At 40.6% G+C, this 17,694-nt stretch overlaps 1 protein-coding gene across 5 annotated transcripts; it reads right to left on the reverse strand.

Annotated features, from left to right (window-relative positions):
* Positions 1 to 77: 77 nt before the first annotated feature.
* On the reverse strand, positions 78 to 17,694 carry ZNF410 (zinc finger protein 410). 5 transcript variants are annotated; one of them, XM_085061835.1, is made up of 10 exons: positions 17,625 to 17,694; positions 16,238 to 16,455; positions 7,741 to 7,876; positions 7,204 to 7,361; positions 6,722 to 6,913; positions 5,716 to 5,875; positions 5,215 to 5,396; positions 2,436 to 2,525; positions 1,221 to 1,346; positions 78 to 715 (listed from the first exon to the last, which is right to left on the reverse strand). In XM_085061835.1, the coding sequence occupies exons 3-10, from the start codon at positions 7,761 to 7,763 to the stop codon at positions 531 to 533; spliced, it is 1,116 nt and encodes a 371-aa protein (XP_084917961.1). In that variant the 5' UTR covers positions 7,764 to 7,876; positions 16,238 to 16,455; positions 17,625 to 17,694; the 3' UTR covers positions 78 to 530. The 5 variants fall into 5 exon arrangements, with proteins under 5 accessions (XP_084917961.1, XP_084917960.1, XP_084917959.1 ...); XM_085061834.1 differs by having other exon boundaries at positions 7,204 to 7,389; XM_085061833.1 differs by having other exon boundaries at positions 7,204 to 7,437.

Consider the following 17,694-nt stretch of genomic DNA (forward strand, 5'->3'; position numbering starts at 1 on the left):
CTCATTTAAAGAGCTTGATATACCAGTCAAATTTTGGAGGAAAATGACTGGGGAAAGCAGGAACAGAACACAGCAAATGTAACGAAATGATATCAAGTAGTACATTTATTTCATATAGTAAGTCAGCTTCTGACAGTGAGATGTATTAGAATATAGTCTCTGAAGGTAAAGGGTGGAAGAAAGGCCTGTTGCTCAAGATACTGAATATTTGAACAGTGCCTAGCACAATGAGGTCCTGGTCCTTAGCTGGGGCTCCTAGGTGCTCCAGCAAAACAAACACTTTAGGCTTTAGGAGATGGACTGCATAAGCAGTTTTGAAATGGCGTTCCACAACATGGGTTAAGTGACACCTAAGCAGCAGACTTCACCTTTTGAGCTCTGCAAGAGAGAAGCTTGGTCCGGCAGATCTTCTCCAACTCCAGTTTTAGGATTCATCCACCATCTACCCACCCCTCTGTGCACAGTTAAAGCAATGTTCATTCATCCCACTGCAATATGGTGAGCCTCTAGGAGGAATGATTGATCCCATCTCAGTCACCACATATAAGAGGGCGGAAAAAAGAGCAGCTGGTCTCACCCTCCTCTACACCAATAATAGACTCAGTGTCTGGCAGGTGCAGAGACTCAACACCAAGGCTGGGCTGAGAGTTCACGGAGATGAGATTCTTACTATGCACTGTCGATTCTTCCAGCAAACTGCTGCCCATCAGTGACTCTATTGTGAAAAAAAAAGGGTAAAAGAAAATTCTCGTGATGCAATGACACTGCAATATAAGATACAATCCCTGTCCCACTTCAAGTCATATTGACTTCTTCACTAGACACCTACTTTATCCATTCCTACTCTTTGGGCATCTATGGTGGAATCTTATGCAAGATTGGCTTTCTCTTTAAACAATTCACATTGTGTAAAAACCCAGGCTACTTGCAACAAGAATATATAACCAAGGGGAAAAAAATGCATGCGAAAAACCCCAACTAGATTCATAATCATTTTGGAAACAATAAACTTATCTGTCCCTTAACAACAATAAAAAAATACACCTTTGTCTTCTGTCCTAGAAAAAGGGAGGGTAAGCAATCCATCCTCATATCCAAGAGGAAAAGACTTATTTCCTACTGGCTTGTAGTCTCCTATTTTGAGAACATTTTTTCTTTTCTTTGACCACTAATTTGTCTCCTGCACTTCTCCCCCAGAGTGAGTGCACTCCCTTCTTTACCTGGCTGTTCTCGCTCCCTGCTGCCAGCTGTTCCAATTCGGGAGTGGTGTTTCCTCATATGCACATTTCTGCTACCACTCTGGGAAAATGTCTTCCCACAAATTTGGCACTGATGGGGCTTCACTCCTTGGAGTCAAGGGGGAAGAAATATCCCAAGAATTATCAAACTGGGAGAAAAGACCTCATCAATCAAGAAACTAGTAACACAGTTTTGAAATGGCTGTTAATACCACTGGTGCTAATTTTTCAGTAAAAACCAAATGAGAAACATTCCTGTCTCCTGGAGGGAAATAAGCTTCTAGAACAGAAGAGGTTTAGATTTCAATATTGGCAGTTGTTGGAAAATTCAGTTCTGAAGAGTAACAAAGTCTTCAAGTCTGGCTGATGAGAGGGAACAAGTTATTTGAAATAATTTACTGATATGAAAATATTTGATGTCCCACACACAGAATAAAATGACCAGAGGCAAGGAAGCCATCTCCTGCCATTACACAACAAATTGCAGCATCTGGTTTACATTACTGAGCAGAGACTTGATGATTACTTGTCACCATGAAAGGATTTGTTTTATAGAGCAGTTCATCATTTTCACCATACAAGTAGGCTGTCCATGCTTCTTAGCTCAATGGCATGAAAGCCAAGGAGACAGGACAGAAAAAGCATGGAGAACTCTATTGCAAATGTTATTACCCCAATAAAATCTCCCATTTCCCAAACAGACCCTATTCATTGCTGATGATATTTAAGATAGATCAATCAAAACAGAAGGCAGAAGCTTTGAAACACTTATGAAAAACATTTCCATCAAAACCTTTGTCCAATTAAAGGTATGTAGTGGGAAAAAATAAAGGAAAACCCTACCTATGGCAGAAACCCACTAGCATGAGATTTCAGATTCAAATGGCTGTGATTAATATACAGAGATTCTAGAGTCTTTTAAATAAGCAAATAGCAGCTGTGAAAAAGATATTCAACTTCATGACATTTTAGAAACAATTTTAAAAATATTTTTTTAAATGTAATTTGAATTTAGAAATAGAAACAACCTAAAAGATTTAAGTGCACAGGCTACAGGCACCACGAAAGGGAAGTAATGAAACACTATGACCAGAAGTTCTGTAGAAACCAGGATTTTTCTTACAGAAATCAAATCAAAGTCCTGCAATAAAGGTCTTTTCTCAGACAGATCACAGAATGTCAGATGAAGACTCTTACCCGAGTGGACAACCAAATGTTTCCGAAGGCTGGAGTATTCAGCAAAGGAGCGACCACATCCCTGTGCCTGACACAGAAAGGGTTTTTCCCCTACAAGGGAAAAGTAAGTTCTTAGATTTTGGGATCACAACTTAATCTGATTGCCTAAGTCCCTGAGAACAGCCTGAACATCTCTACTCCCTTTTGGCCTTACATGTATCACCATTCCATGGAAATTACACATCTTTCCTAAGCTTACTAAGGCTTTTACAGCATTCTCTTCACCAGAGGAAACAGTGGCATTATTTTTAAATATTCTTAGACCATCATTCACTGAAAGCAAAGCAAGGGTCCACTGCTTCTAGATAATCTTCCAAGTATATAAATACCAATAGAGTAGTTTTATACTACTTGATCTATGATGTATCTTCTATATGCAGTTTTCAACAACCAGCTCTCTGTTCCACACACTCGCAGGACTCACAGGGTCCTGCTCCCTTTCTGCCTCTCAGTGCCAAAAATCCCATTAACTGCCTTTCCCTTCATATCAGATTCTATACTTTATTTCAGATCAGGCTGAACTTGCCAAAATCCTGTGAGAGATGTGTCAGTCATTTATATTTATGTGCAGAGGAACTGTAATTCAAGGCACAATTATTCTTATAGGCTGAAATTTATTTATGTATTACAGCTATTTTTGATTAATTTAAATTATGAAAATTTGGAGGTTACTACACTAACGCAGTGCAATAAAATGAATTTGTTTTGAACACTCTCTTAATAAAGCTAAGACATAACTTCCCTGCAACATCCCTCTAAAGAACTCAATATACCATGTTTAACACTATGATTTCAAGTCTTTAACTGGACCCCTCTACAAGAGTAATAGCAAGACCACAGGAGATTAAGCAGGCTATTTTAACTATTTTATTGTACAACATATATGCACTTCTTTTAGAGTAAACTTGTTTTCTAAAGGTGTTTCTACTGTGACTTTGCCTTTAGAAGTCTTATTCCTACAGCTCATTTATTAGCTTCTTATCTACAATAGCATTTGACAGCTGTAAGCAAAAAGGATTAACACAGCATGTTTCAATTGGTGTTACAAAGCTGAAATATGTAGCAGGGTCTCAAACACTGATTGTACTTTCTGGCTTGCTATAGATCTTTAAAATTTCAGAAAAACTACCACTGACCAAAGTAATAGCGCACAGTTCCACCTGTAAGAAAGTCTAGAGCTATTTAGACCTGCAGTTTCATTACACTTTTGGTCTGACCTGAAACTCTTAATTGCACATTATCCTTTTGCGCCTTAGAAAGTTATTATTTACTCCTCCAGAAGCCACTGCTCTGTTGGTTACAGAATGCTCACTCTATCAGGGAGGATTGTGCATGTATTAGCTGGGCCTATTAACTTTATCTGCACCTTAGCTGGGAGCTTTAAGTGCAAAAGAAAACTGAAAAAAATATGACTGCTGTTACTACACATTCAAAATTTTATTATTGGTATATACAATTTTTAACTACATCCCAACATCTGCCCCCAAACCATGTGTTCCAGCTAGACTGCACATAATTTAAAATAGCAGCCTTTTCCATGTGTTTCTACAAACCACATACCATAAGGCAGTGTTTAAGTAAGGCAGAAGGCACAAACAGCTGCTGGCGACCCACATAATCTGTAATTTCGTTTTACTAGGGAGACCTTGCTCTCTCACACTTGTCAAGGTTATTTTGAAATGTTAACCGACTGTAATCCAATGCTACCTTCCAAGGCTATCAGGAAATCTCTAACAATATTCTGAGAAGCTTGAATTGGGCCATTTGTTAGAGTGTTGTGATAACCCTGAATCTTAAAAAATGAAACAAACAAAACCACCAGAATATTCACTATGAACTTTGCTAACTATTAAATTGCTGGTCATTTCAGGAGTAACCTGTGTGCCTCTCTCAAATTTTCTAGTACAAAGACACCTAAGGCTGCTACACCAACTTCTAAAAATATTGACAAGACAAGATCATATTATCCAGAGGAGACATCATAAACAAACCATGTATAAAATACAGCACTATGAAATTATGGTCCTCATTTTATTTACTATAAAAAGCTGAGCAAGAATTGGGAGTATACAGGCTCCAGCATATGGTAACATCAGCACAAACAGAGCAGTTTGCATGGCAAAATGCTCTCTTCTAATTAATGCCTGTTTCTGCTTTTCTTTGCTACTATATTTTTGCTACTCATTCCACTATATTCCTCATTTCCCTGCATGCCCCAAATGTAGTCATTCTACAAGCAGCATAGGTAACACAAGCTAATCAGTCAGGCAGATGTCAGTACAGCTCCTACTGTGTCCACCAGGACTCCATACTGGAGAAATATCTAAGCCATTGAGCCTTTCAGGAATTTCAAATAACCTCTTTATAAAACACAATTACAGAAATTGTGTTCATTAACTATTCCCTTGATAACACTCCAGTTTTGTCCACCCCTCCTTTCAACACACAACTTTAAGGGGAAAGGCAATCTTCAGAGTATGTGTCTAAGCAGAGTACAGCATCGCCATGCAGTATTTGAAGGATGAAACCTGTGTGAAATTACACAGGATAGTAAAAGAGATTAGCAGTTGATTTATCTGACCTATAAATCAATATGATTTGACAGAAAAGGGACATTAATGGCAGGCAGAGGTAAACAACATAATACTCTCAATAGTTTGAGAACAGAGGAGGAAGTGGTTTATTCCTCAGGAAAGACCCCACCTCAGCAAACCAAAAATAGGTGAGGTCTAAAACACACCAGTGTGAATTCGTAGGTGGTTCTTCAGATTTCCAGCTGTTGTGAACTGTTTACCACAGCCCAGTTCTGTGCACACAAAGGGTTTTTCACCATTGTGAGTTCTCATGTGCACCTTCAGCCTCTGCAAGACGTAGAAACTTTTTCCACAGCCTTCTGCTGGGCAGGTGAAGGAGCGGTCATTTCTGAAAAGCAATAAAAAGCTGCTTCATTACCAGCTACCGCAATGCATTTTTTCATGAACGCTTGATTTCTTTCTTTTATTAAATATGTGCACCTGTTAAAATACAAAAATTCTAAACCAAGTATAATAAGGACCTGCAAAAACTATTTAAATCTGATCAAAGTTTTTCAGCATCAGTGACTTAAAGCAATAAACAGGCCTAGTATTTATAAGAATAATACCAGGTTTACACAGCTTGCCAATGTCAAAACCTAACACTATCTCAAATGCAGAGCACAGTTTTTCAAAGTCATAAGAACAAATAGCTTTATTCTGCTCACCGGTGTGTTTTCAGATGATACTTGAAGTGAGCTGGCCACACAAATGTTCGATCACAGCCCTCAACTGTGCACTTCAGCTTCCTTTCCACGCGGGATAAATGAGGAATGGGACTTGAGTCTTTTGGCTGCCCATCTGCTGTGCAAAGATGAACATTCTCACCTGAAAAAAAAAAAGCCCACCAAAATATAAAAAATATACAGATTACTATGATGTGCCAAATTTAACAGAAAAAAATAGCATCATATATGTTACAGAATTGCAAAGCAGATATGTGTCTGGCTACTAACTGTTTAGCACGTCATACATGCTGCTGCCTAGCCCATAACAGGGATCAGACACAGACTTGCAAACCTTACCAGGCTCATAAACTATTCCCAACAAGCCATCTGGATCAGATCAGCTGCTACCAGATAAGGCTTATCACAAAGGGAATATAAATCCAATGCACCAGAAATTGTAAAAATGGTCTCTATATCAATATCAAACAACCAATTTTAACTATCAGCCAGGATAACTCTTTTAAAAAACACTTTAGCTAAAATATTGCATTTGCTTGCAATTATTTATTAAAATAATTAAGTCGCAAAGCATGGAACTAAATCCAATTATGTATTCTCCAGAAAAATGATCTCCAAACTCACTGGAGCTAAAAGGAAAGTATAATATACAGTCTGTATTAAAAATAGGCTCTTAAAAGTGAAAATGAAAGTTGAAAAACAAGCAGCTGCAGTCAGAAAGAAGACATTCTTTACATGTACTGGAGAACTAGTAGACTACAATGAACAGATGGCTCCACTAGAGTTCATTCCCTGAGAAAAAAACGAGAAGCCTATTTATACTGAAGAAAAAAAGCATAATTGTCCTGTATAATTCTGTCACCGATGGTCTGAAGATGTCAGAACTGATTCAAAGCAAGAGAGAATTAAAGAGAGGAAGAAACAACCTGAAACCAAGGGTCTTGTATAAAACATTAAACTTTTGAGCCACAATCTGGGGATCTCCTACCATTATTGCTTGCTTTGGCATTCTTTGCGAGCTGTGCCCGAGTGGCAGCAATTAAACTGTCATGGGCCAATTCTTGCACTCGTAGGAACCATGGGGTACTGCTATCTGTGCTATCATGAGAGAGAAAGTCATTGCCAGAATCTTCTGCTTCATCTTGAACAAACACCAAGTGCTCTGCAGGAGACCCCAGCCCTAGAAAAGAAGACAAATTTGTGAAAGAGAATAATGCAATGCAGGGAAATTCTTTTTGCTTCTCAGAGATCAGTGTTCATAGCATGGATGAAATAGCTTCCCTGAAAAAGCCTCCACTGACCTCTACATTGTAGAAAGATGTTGATGACTAAATGCTCCTAAAATATCCAATAATGCCCAGCAAATTTCATGATCTTTCCTCTTCATAAGCAGCAGGGACAGAGCTGTACTTGTACCTCCTGCATTCTTCTGGACATATCCAGCCAGATGACAAACAGAAGTACAATTACCTGCTCTTGTTAGGTTGAGAAGAATGAATGAAGTGCTGTCGCTGGGCTGGAGGTCTTGCAATAAACTAGAAGTTTCTGGAGTTGACAGAAGTTCAGATGGTTTCTGTACATTCTGTGCCCTTGTTTCCTCTCCATCAGGGCCTACATTTACCTGGAGACTTCTCAAGACAGCAGATGAAGAAACATCTTTGGAAGAATTAGTGTGACTTGGAGAAGTGAGATCTCTTTCATCATCTAGTGAGGAAAGTGAAACCAGAGTAAACAAAAGGAAAAATGCACTAAGGCTAAAAGATACCTATGAAGTTATTTTTCTCGGAAAAAAAAAAAACCAAAACAGAACTTGAGAGACAAGGGAGAAGAAAGTTTCTAACTAGTCAGAGTTCACTATTAAATGAGAAGATTCAGTTACTCTGCTGAACTTTTTCCTCCATCCCTGGAATGTCTTTCTTATCAGCAAGAGACAGTGGGGCCACAGTGGTGAAGTAAAGAAAGCTGTATGAAGGGTAAGGTCACAAAAATCTGCCACATAGATTTTACCTGGCAACATGAGTCTGTTGCATTCTGAGGTCTCAGCAACAGGAAGCAGAGAGAGACAGGTGATGTCTTTTGGCTCTGATTCCACCAGTCCTTGTCCCAGTGGAATAGAAGTATTTTGGACAAACTGAACCAGCAGCTGAAAAAACATACTGAAGATTAGGTTAAGAGCAGCACAAATCATTTTAAAAGGTACTAAATCCAGTCAATCCAGTAGTCCCTACTGTCTTGTAGGAGACATTGAATATAATCCCACAAATATACACAGAGATAAATGAAAACTTTTCAATTTGCATTAATACAAGGAAAGAATTGTTTGTATTTGTCATCTCTGAAATGCCTATAAAATTCTAGTTTCTTTAACATAAAATAAACAGCTCTGGATCATTGCAGAGTAAGTCTAGTTAGTCTATATTTATTTTTAATTAATATTTACCACTTAATACTTTACTGTGGTCTCCCCTTTCAAGCAAATGTTTTCCACACTCAGCCTTTGGTACAGGTATTTTTTTTAATTGTCTTTAAATACTTAACTGAAAGTTGGCCTCTTCTGAGTTAAAAAAAGCAATGAAAAGACTAGTTACAAAGATGTCTATCATATGGCTATTCAAAATAAGCAGCTAACAATCAGAGAAACACGGCTGGGATGAAAAGGGGGAGAATACAGCCTTATCCATCCAAATCAGCTACTCCTAAAACCACCAAAGATGGACAACCAACCCACCCACTAAGGGGATTAACAGAAGAAACCCTTTACAAAATACTGCATAAAACAATGGGGACTATTGCATAAAGCGGTATAGGACTTATACTGAGATGCATTCCCCAGGGAGGAATTTGGGACTGGATAAAAGATTTGGAGAGATTGTACAGGATTTACTAGGCACTCTTGAAGGGAAAGGCCAAAGGCAGGAAAAGGAAGGGATCAAGTTGGATCAGGGTAGAACAAACGCAGGCAAATGGAGAGGGAAGGATAAAAGAGGCCCATTGCATATAAGAAGGAAGTTGGTCAATTCAGTTGTCTGGCACGCCTAACTCTCCCACTCCATCCTGTCTTCTTATTAAACTCTATTCTTAACTACTTCCTGTGTAATCCTGCTCTCTTACAGCAGGTCTCTAGTGGCACACATTAGTTTCTAGTGTGTGTCATATGCTAATGAACTCCAAGTGAGACTAGTTAGCAAGCAGAATGAGAAGTGTGGGGATATCTCCCAAAGAAATTCATGAAGGCTTTCCCTAGGCAGCAACCCTTGAACACAGAATCAGGCACTTTGTGCTGTCCATGTTTATGAGGGTAAAGCTACAAGAATGAGTGTCTGTGTTCTTCTGTTTGGTGCCAGTCACATCTGTACAGAGTGTGTGTGTGTGTGTGTGTGTGCACATATATTCAAACCTCAGGTACTAAACCTCACTAGTGACTAGATCTAATATGAGAATTTAAGAGCTGTCCTCATGTTTCTTGATGAGCACAGGAGGTGAGAGGTCATTCAGTCCAGCAGATTTAGCCATCCTTAACATCAGTTAGCTCTGGCAAAAATTTCTTCCAGCTAACTTCTAAAAATCTTGAATTATATAAAAGGAACCTGACAATTGAAACAGAAGTCAGAGAAATGCTTTTTTCACCCCTGAAAGTCTTCACATATTTTTAACCTAGCTCAGAGCAGCAAGGTATGTGCCTTGTTTACTCATTTGGATGAACTTCAGATTTTTACTGCATCTGTGTCTCCAGCTCCAGCTCCTACTGCTCCTACCTGGATTCTGAGTAGACTCTGGCCCTGGTTCATCACTTTGCCTTATCCAGAGCTGTGGATTCCAGCACCTGTCTCTGCCTTCCATGCTCAGGCGCTGTAATATTGTGCCCTGGTCAGTGAGGGCACTGCCTGGGCTGGGATCACCCTTGACTCCCTGCTCACCCTCCCTTAGGAGCAGCCTGTCATCACTACAATTACGAAGCTACAAATTAAGTCTTGAAGTCATTCAGGTGGCAAGGTGCCATTTGAACTAGGCCACAAGCCAGATGGTAAGCTTGAAAGGTTAGATTTGTTTCATCTTAGATATAAGATTATCCAGAGGACCTGTTAAGAAGACAGAACTATTTTTATGTTGTCAAAAAAATACATAGGCAATAAGAGACAGTCCCTCCCCCAGGGCCATGCATTCTAATTTAAGATTAAAAAAGTAGGAGAAAGAGAAGAGAGAATTAATGAGCAAGGCAACCAGAAAAAAGAAGTAGGGACTAAAAACTGTGAGTACTAAGAGAGTTCCAAATTACTGGATTGTCTTTCATGTTGATGAGCCCTATTGCTGCTTACTCCACCATAAAACACTTGTTTGATGGACTCTTCTATTTTTATACAAAAAGACCTAACTGAAACTTGCCTCCTACAAGATGAAAGCTTTGCTTTAAACCTTCCACTTCAACACAGCAACATTAAGCCACGAGGGAAAAGCAAAATGCAGAAACCACAAAGAGATGCTCAGAAGAAAAGATATCCTTTTAATTTGCTTTGTAAAGTAATGACAAGCTAGTATAGAGAATTATGAGAGGGCAAAAAAGCAGAAGGAAACAAATGGACATGAATCATGCTCATTATTAAAATCTGGAATAAAAAAAAACCCCAATCCTTCACATAAACTAAAGCAAACCAATCACCAACTCTATATCAAATAATTCAGAGAAAATAAGAAGTTTTCAGGTTAGTTTTACCTTGACAGATTTTTCCTAAACCCTCCTGTTCAAAATCATTAAATGCCTTTGTGGACAACTACAGCAACTGGAATACAGGAAAGAACTCATAGCAAACATTGTGTCATGCTTTCCTAAGTTTCTCTTAATATGGTTTTGCAGCTGAAAGTAAATAGGAAATTATAAGGGTATTTGATAATTGGTTATTCAGCATAGAAATCTAGGAACAGGACAGGTGATAAATTAAATAAACAGATACACAAACACTAATAAACTCCAGCAGCCTGCAGATAAGAAAGAGTAAAAATACCCAGAACTCCTGGGACACTGATGGATGGGCCAGTACAGGAACAACTTGAGTGTGACCTTGAAAAAATTCAGCCAGAAACTTTGTAAGGAATAGGAACAATGTTATCATGGGTTACCAGAACATCTCTCATCCGCAAGAGCAAACTTCTTACAGGATACAGGGGAAATTCTGGGACTGGGTAAAACTTATTAAGATATCTTGAGAGACTGAGACTGTGAAAAACTTATGGATGTTTAGGGGAAGGACCAAAGGCAAGGAAAGGGAGGGATGAAGGTAGATAGGAGAGAAACAGCTATTGGGAACAGAAAAGGAATTGGGAGTAATATGGGCTGACCACATTAGTAGGCTGCAGGTTGCTGCTCTGTATTACTGCTGGGGTCTATCTCATCTTCTCTAATGCTTTTTGCTCCTAAATGGTTTCTGAGTACATTCATTTTATTAAATTCAAATAGCCTGTGAATTAGAGAAAACCACAGACTGGAAATCCAAGATCCTGGCCAGAGGCTGAATTAAAAAGCCCAGGGCCAGGAGATGGATACTGAAAGGACTCAAGATTTGGCAAACACTGGACAGATGAACAACCACAAGCATGCACATCAGCCAAGGGAGGCCACGTGTGATATGCCAGGAAATTTCAAGCCTCGTTACCTGGTAAGTAGGAACAGGATTAGACCATTTGTGTTTGAGGGTGCCTTTAAAAACACTATCCTGCCACACAGCCATAATGTCTGTACTGTCCATGTGTGCACAGGCACATCCTTGCAGTTCAGGCCCAGGTGCAATTCTGTGTGCACCCGGGAACAGTCTGGTGTTCCAGGTGAAAGACCAGGGAGGGAGGAATCTCCTAGATGATACAGTTTGACAGATCCCATAACCAAATAACATCTGGCATCACAAACTGGCCCCAGATGGGCAGTAAATATTGCTGAGATGGTGACTGTAGAATCCCTACACAGAGAGGAGACTGATCCAATATGGCCAAAGTGCTAGAATTTGTAACCTATAGGTCAGATAGGTCACCTTGGGACACCAGAATAGGTAGGGAAACTGAATGTACAGAGTATTAACAGAACACAATAGGAACAATAAGAGGTGTGAGGTGGCTTTACTCTATAGCTAAGACAGCCCTTGGAATTTGAAATAAATTTTAATATTGCAAAATATTGAATCTCTTGACTTAAGAGATTCAAACTTTATGGGACAGATGTGAATCACACAGAGAGAATCTATAATCCTTGAAGGGCAAAGTTCAGCTCCATCTTGATCTAAAGAATTTTATTTTTGCTCTGCTGTATCACCTTTCTGAATATACCCTCCTTTAACTACTTCTGCTGAAATGCCACATAACTCTGGAAATTCTGTAAATAATGCAAACAGTGTATGTAATAAAAAATGTAAAATATTTCTTGGCTGTTGCCACTAAGGAAACAATTGTCATCCCTGCTGGTCAACAAGAACTGGTTGGACAGGATGATCCCAGGGTCCATCACTGCAAGCAATGCAAAATGCTTGTGTTACCAAGAGGCTTGGATAATGTACCTGACCTGAAAGGGAAAAAGACTCTCACAACAAACAACCAAAAAATTGTTTAAAGAGCTGAGAACTTCTACTAGAGATCCTTTACAAAAAAAAAAATCCAAACAAAACAACGAAACCAGAAACAAATGATAATACAACCACCTGGGACGGACCATCATAAGTTTGTGTCCCATAACAGATGATTCAAAAGCCAAGAAGTGTCTGCTCAAAAGCCAAGAAGGCTGCTCTGGTTGAAGCAAGGGTGGCTGGGAGGGACAGGGTTAGAAGGTTCTCCAGAATATCAGATCTATCCGCCCACTAGACAGCTGGAGAGCTAGACTAGATTCCCAGAGCAGCAGGGACCATGTCTTTAATCAAAACCATTACTGTTCTAAATTTAACCAGTGAACCACAACAAAATAAAGAGGTCAAAAGAAAATTTAGTGGAGAGGGAGGAGAAAGAAGGGGCTGGAGCTGAAGAGTGTGCAGGGCAGAAGGCTTGTTACCTAGAAACTGCGATGTCTTCCTCCCGTAGAGCCTCTGGGGAGCTAATTAAATCACCAGAGTCTCTCCTTGTGAGGTGCTCAGAAGGAGAGAAAGGAGAGACTAAAATACTTCTCCTCACCTCCTTTTCAATAACTAATTCAATTTACAGAACAGAGTTGTAATTCACTTGATTGTGATAAGAGTTACCCTGTGGCTAGCACAGGTTTTTCCCATGAGAATTTTTCTTGTGTTTTATAAATAAAGATAAAGTTTGGATGTTGTTGGAACAGTGTCCCAGAACTTGGGCAGTGCAAGCCTGGCCAATCAGGCCTGGGGGGATGTCGCTGTTGAGCAGCTAGCAGAGTAATGAATGCATCGGTTCTCAGTGGCAAGAAGGAATGACCTTTATTGTTTTGATTTCATCACATATATAGAGTTCTCAAAAGTCACCCAGATTGGTCAGTCAGAAGCCTTCCCCCAGGCCTGATTGGCCAGGCCTGCACTGCCCAAGTTCTGGGACACTGTTCCAAAAACATCCAAACTTTATTTACAAAACACAAGAAAACTTCTCATGGGAAAACCTGTGCTAGCCACAGGGGAAGGCTTCTGACTGACAATCTGGGTGACTTTTGAAAACTCTATATATATGATGAAATCAAAACAATAAAGGTCATTCCTTCTTGCCACTGAGAACTGGTGCCTTCATTACTCTGCTAGCTGCTCAACAACGACATTACCCCAAGTGCAGAAAGCACCCTGAACTGGACCAGTATGCTGGAGGTGGCTGGAAATACTTGCCATTGTCATAAATCACCTTGAAGGGTTAAAGCATGCAAAATGCAAATCTTAGCAGTTCCCTGAGGAATGATAATTACATAGCTTTGGGGGCAGGGAGTCCAGAAGAAAAAGCAGATCCATCTGTCCATACAAGCTGTCTCCAAGCAACTTTGTAACTTTCTGTGAAAGGAGGATTCACCTCTACTCAAGCATTAAATATTTAATGGTATGTTGGTGGCTTCTTTTGGGATAAAACCAGTAGCAAAGTCTACGCAATACACACATAGTTCCTTGACTGATGTAATCTACATGTCACACCAAATACAGCCAGATCTTAATACATTTCTCACATGGTAGGGTGTATGAAAAAAACATCTGTGGCTGCAAGAATTGTGGTGCCATGCCTCATCAGTGGATAAAATCATTATTTACTTTCAGAGATATCTGAACTGCTATTTGAGAAAAGTGTAATAAGGGGATCTACCCGTTTCACATCAAAGGAGTAGAAAATCGTACTAACCTAACACTCAAGTTTCATAACCAAAACTAGAAAAAGAGGCTATGTATGGACAGACATAAATCAAAATTTTTAGTATAAAATAGCCTCGATGAAGATTGAGGAACACAGTTTAGGAGACAGCATCTATAGAAAAGAAGCCCTCTGCAACAACCACTGAAGCTTTTATGTACCAGGCCTGTTTCTACTGAAGAATAAACACCCCATTCTTATTGTGGGCTTGCTGGAAAGGAAATGCAACTCTGCCATGAGGAAATAGGACTATTATGTAAACATGCCTAATTAACAAATACCTTACTCAAGTCGAGAAAAGACAAGGCCCAGTTACAGCTCCTATTTGAGGAATGAGGAAACGAGCATTCCAACTGTCCTGGTCCTTGGCTGTCAGAAATAATCTAAGGGAATCCACCTATTAATGGACAGAAGTAACGAAGTCCTTCCACCTTATTGCTCAGAATTCTAAAAAAGTTTGATAGATTGTATGAGATATCAAGGTCAATGCACAAGAGAGGAACGCTTTGCAGATCATGCTGAGACTTCTCAGGGCTGCTACGAATTTGCAGTTACTTTCCCGAACAGTGTGATTGGAAGGGCTTTGGCTGCTCTGTTAAGAAACAAATGCCTTATGAGCTGTAATGAATTACCTGCAGGTAACCACCATTCTTTTTAGAGTACCACTTTAAGATACATGCTGTATTGCTTATGGACTGAAAAGGGATAGAAACAAGACTCAGTAAAAACAATTCGATTAAGACTTGCAAACTTCCCCAAAAGGTGCTTCATAGCTGTACTATGTCCTCTGCTCTAGGACTTCAGCAGTGTGCAGTGTTACAGCTGAGAACCAGAAAAAACAAAGACACCAAGTGATGCAAGCCCCTGCATCTTTAAGTGGGGGAATGCACAGATAGCTGGCTAATGGACATTCAACCTGAAAGATATGGTAAAAAAGGAGAGAGGCAGCAGGTGGTGGTGTTGTTGAATCTAACAAAATGCAGACACTTATATCTAGCACATTGTAGGTAAGAGTAACAAAACCAGAATTCCTCAGCAACCAATTAGTGAGCCACTGCTAAAGTGACATCTTGAAAAGGTTTAACCAGAAATTTAAACTGGTAAGAAAACAAAGCTGTTTTGCCTTATCAGAATGGGTCTCATATGACAGACCAAACTTGCTATCCAATATAACAAGGATGGATGTGTTAAGCTTATTATGCTGTGCTTAGGGAGAGAATCAAAGGGAGAATCAAGGTGGATAAATGAAGAACCACAGGTAGGAGGTAGAGAAGAGACTCCAATCATATGTTTGCTGGCTGCTAGTCAGTACACTGCTGTGCCTGATCACTGAAGTCCCTCCTATCTACTTACAATCATATTCCTAAATATTCTACCTACAAGTGAGTCCACTACTAGTGAGCTTCTAGTTGACTAACGCAAGTAAGAGGCTACCACTGTCTGGAAAAAACCCAAAACTATTTCAGCCAAAACTGGATAAAAAGTCCTGGGTCTGGCAGAAAGACTGTGGGCCTGACAGATGTGTGAATGCGAGTATGTGTGAGAATTGAGTGATGAGGGTACAGCTATAGACCACTAGCAAATCACCGTTGCTCATGCTTTACCTATGTATGTAAAAATGTGGGTGTGTATGTTCATGCTTTACCTGTGTCTATGGCCAGCTGTGCATGCACACAAGTCCCTCCAATTGATGCCCAGCTGTGCTACCAGCTGAACCTGGGAACAGTCCAGCAGCTTCACCCAAGCAACTGGGATCCCCTGGGTGCTGCTGCCTACCACTTCTGCCAACTGCTTACTGGAAATATGAGTACTTTGAAAAACAGGACTGGATGATGCTAACAAAACAATGCAGATTATCCAAAACCAAGTAAAGTCAATTTGGTTTGAGGGAAATAAATAGTCAATTCATTAATTTATTTTATTTTTGTAACAGAAAGAACACTGTAATAGTAGAAAAAAAAAAAAGTAACCTGAGAACAGCCAAGAGTATTGGCTGATACTTGAAAGGAGCTAAAAAAAACTTGCGATATTTTCTAATTTTTTACCATTCAAATCAAAGCATGGAAGCATTAGAAGACATCACTGAAAACACTTGGAAAATTAGTTTGTAAGCAGCAATCCAAATAAACTCACTGAACTCTAAGTGTTGCCCATAAACATTCCTGGGAACCAAATCCAGTTGATAATTGCTCACCTCAGGTTTGGATTCTAACTCATCCGATAACATTGATTCAAGTGTCCAACTCCTGCAGCTGTCCTCAGCAAGGCACAGTTTTGGTGGGGTTTTTTTGTTTTGTATTTTTTTATTTCAGAGAGAACAACACTCCCTGATTACTTTCATATTTTCCTAAGTGCAAACCAGTGTGGTGGTCCTTCTGCAAGAAGGTCTGTTGCGCAAATAATAAATTTAACCTAAAACAACAAAAAAGGAAATATAAAGAAAGAGGAACTGAAAAACAAGAGCAAAGCAAAAAGAAGTGAACATGTTGATGTAACTGTAAAATATACTTTGAGGCATTGGTAAAACTCATTTACCGAGATTCCTGGATTTCTGTTTTCACTGAATCAACAAAACAGCCTTTAAAAATTAATTTCACAGTGTTATGATGTTATTTACTACTTTTTTTTTTCAATCACTGATTTTCAATGGAAAATTGCCTTGTTTGTTATGGAAACTTATGGGATCAACTGCAAATCACATAAAGAATGCAAGAGATGAAGAGGCTGAATTCCCAGCCTGCAACACAGTGGAATTATCCAAATTATTGATAAAAGGGAACCATATACAAACAACCTATCAGCAGGAAACCTCAGATTTTCCTGTCAGTAAATACTTCACAGAATCAGAAATGTCGTATCTTGATGAGCCCAAATAAACAGAAGTTATTTCACAAATATCCACATGGTATTTGTGCTAAAAGGCAACATGAGAACAAGCTTTTATCAATTCTTGCCTACCGGGAAACACTCAGCCACTGCTGATGGGAGAATTAAGTGAACCTCATACAGTTCTTTCCCTCTTCCATCACAACTACCAAACTATCACCTGCGTCAAAAGATAACGAGAATACTAGACCAGCTAACAAGAGAACCTAAAAGCCTTCCTCTCCCACTCCTGCCAGCAGCACTGCAGCACGGAGCTTCACTTGCCGGGAAGGGGCAAGACATCGCACACAGCGAGTGCAGAGTACAGCACGCAGCGAGCAGGGCCCGGCCACACTCCCGTGTCCACCCGCTGCCCCTGTCAGCCCGCACCCGGCACGGCGGGCCCCGAGCCACCCGCGGGGACAAGAGCCAGAGCCGCCAGGCCCAGCTGCCCGCGCTCCGGCCGGGAGGAGCCCGGCGGAGGCCCGGGAAGGAACGGGGCAGGGCGGAGCGCCGAGGCCCGGCGGGGCAGGTGCCACTCGCCCCCCCGCGCGGGTCCGGCCAACGCCGTGAGGGGCAGCCCCGGCGGCGGGGACGGGAGGCACGGGAGGGCCGGACCGCCCCCCCGCGCTATACAGCTCGCTGGGTTCCCGCACCCCACGGGGGTCGGTGAGTCCCGCAGGAGCAGCCGGGCAGCCCCCCACCACCCGCCTTACCGGCATCTCCGCCGCCCGGACGTGACGGGCCCGGCCGGAAATACCGCGGGCGCGGGGCGAGCGCGGGGCG

The sequence above is a fragment of the Lichenostomus cassidix genome, chromosome 5, assembly GCF_008360975.1.
Source record: "Lichenostomus cassidix isolate B80296 chromosome 5, HeHo_3.0, whole genome shotgun sequence".
NCBI classification, from domain to species: domain Eukaryota; kingdom Metazoa; phylum Chordata; class Aves; order Passeriformes; family Meliphagidae; genus Lichenostomus; species Lichenostomus cassidix.

Bases quoted from the DNA above. Each gene is read 5' to 3' on its own strand.
- ZNF410 (XM_085061830.1), bottom strand. From the start codon at position 16,270: ATGTTATCGGATGAGTTAGAATCCAAACCTGAG. The intron at 5,876-6,721 runs GTAGGAGATCCC...TTTTTTTTTCAG, and splicing joins TGCCAAAGCAAGCAATAATG to GTGAGAATGTTCATCTTTGC. The intron at 5,397-5,715 runs GTGAGCAGAATA...ATTGCTTTTCAG, and splicing joins TATCATCTGAAAACACACCG to AAATGACCGCTCCTTCACCT.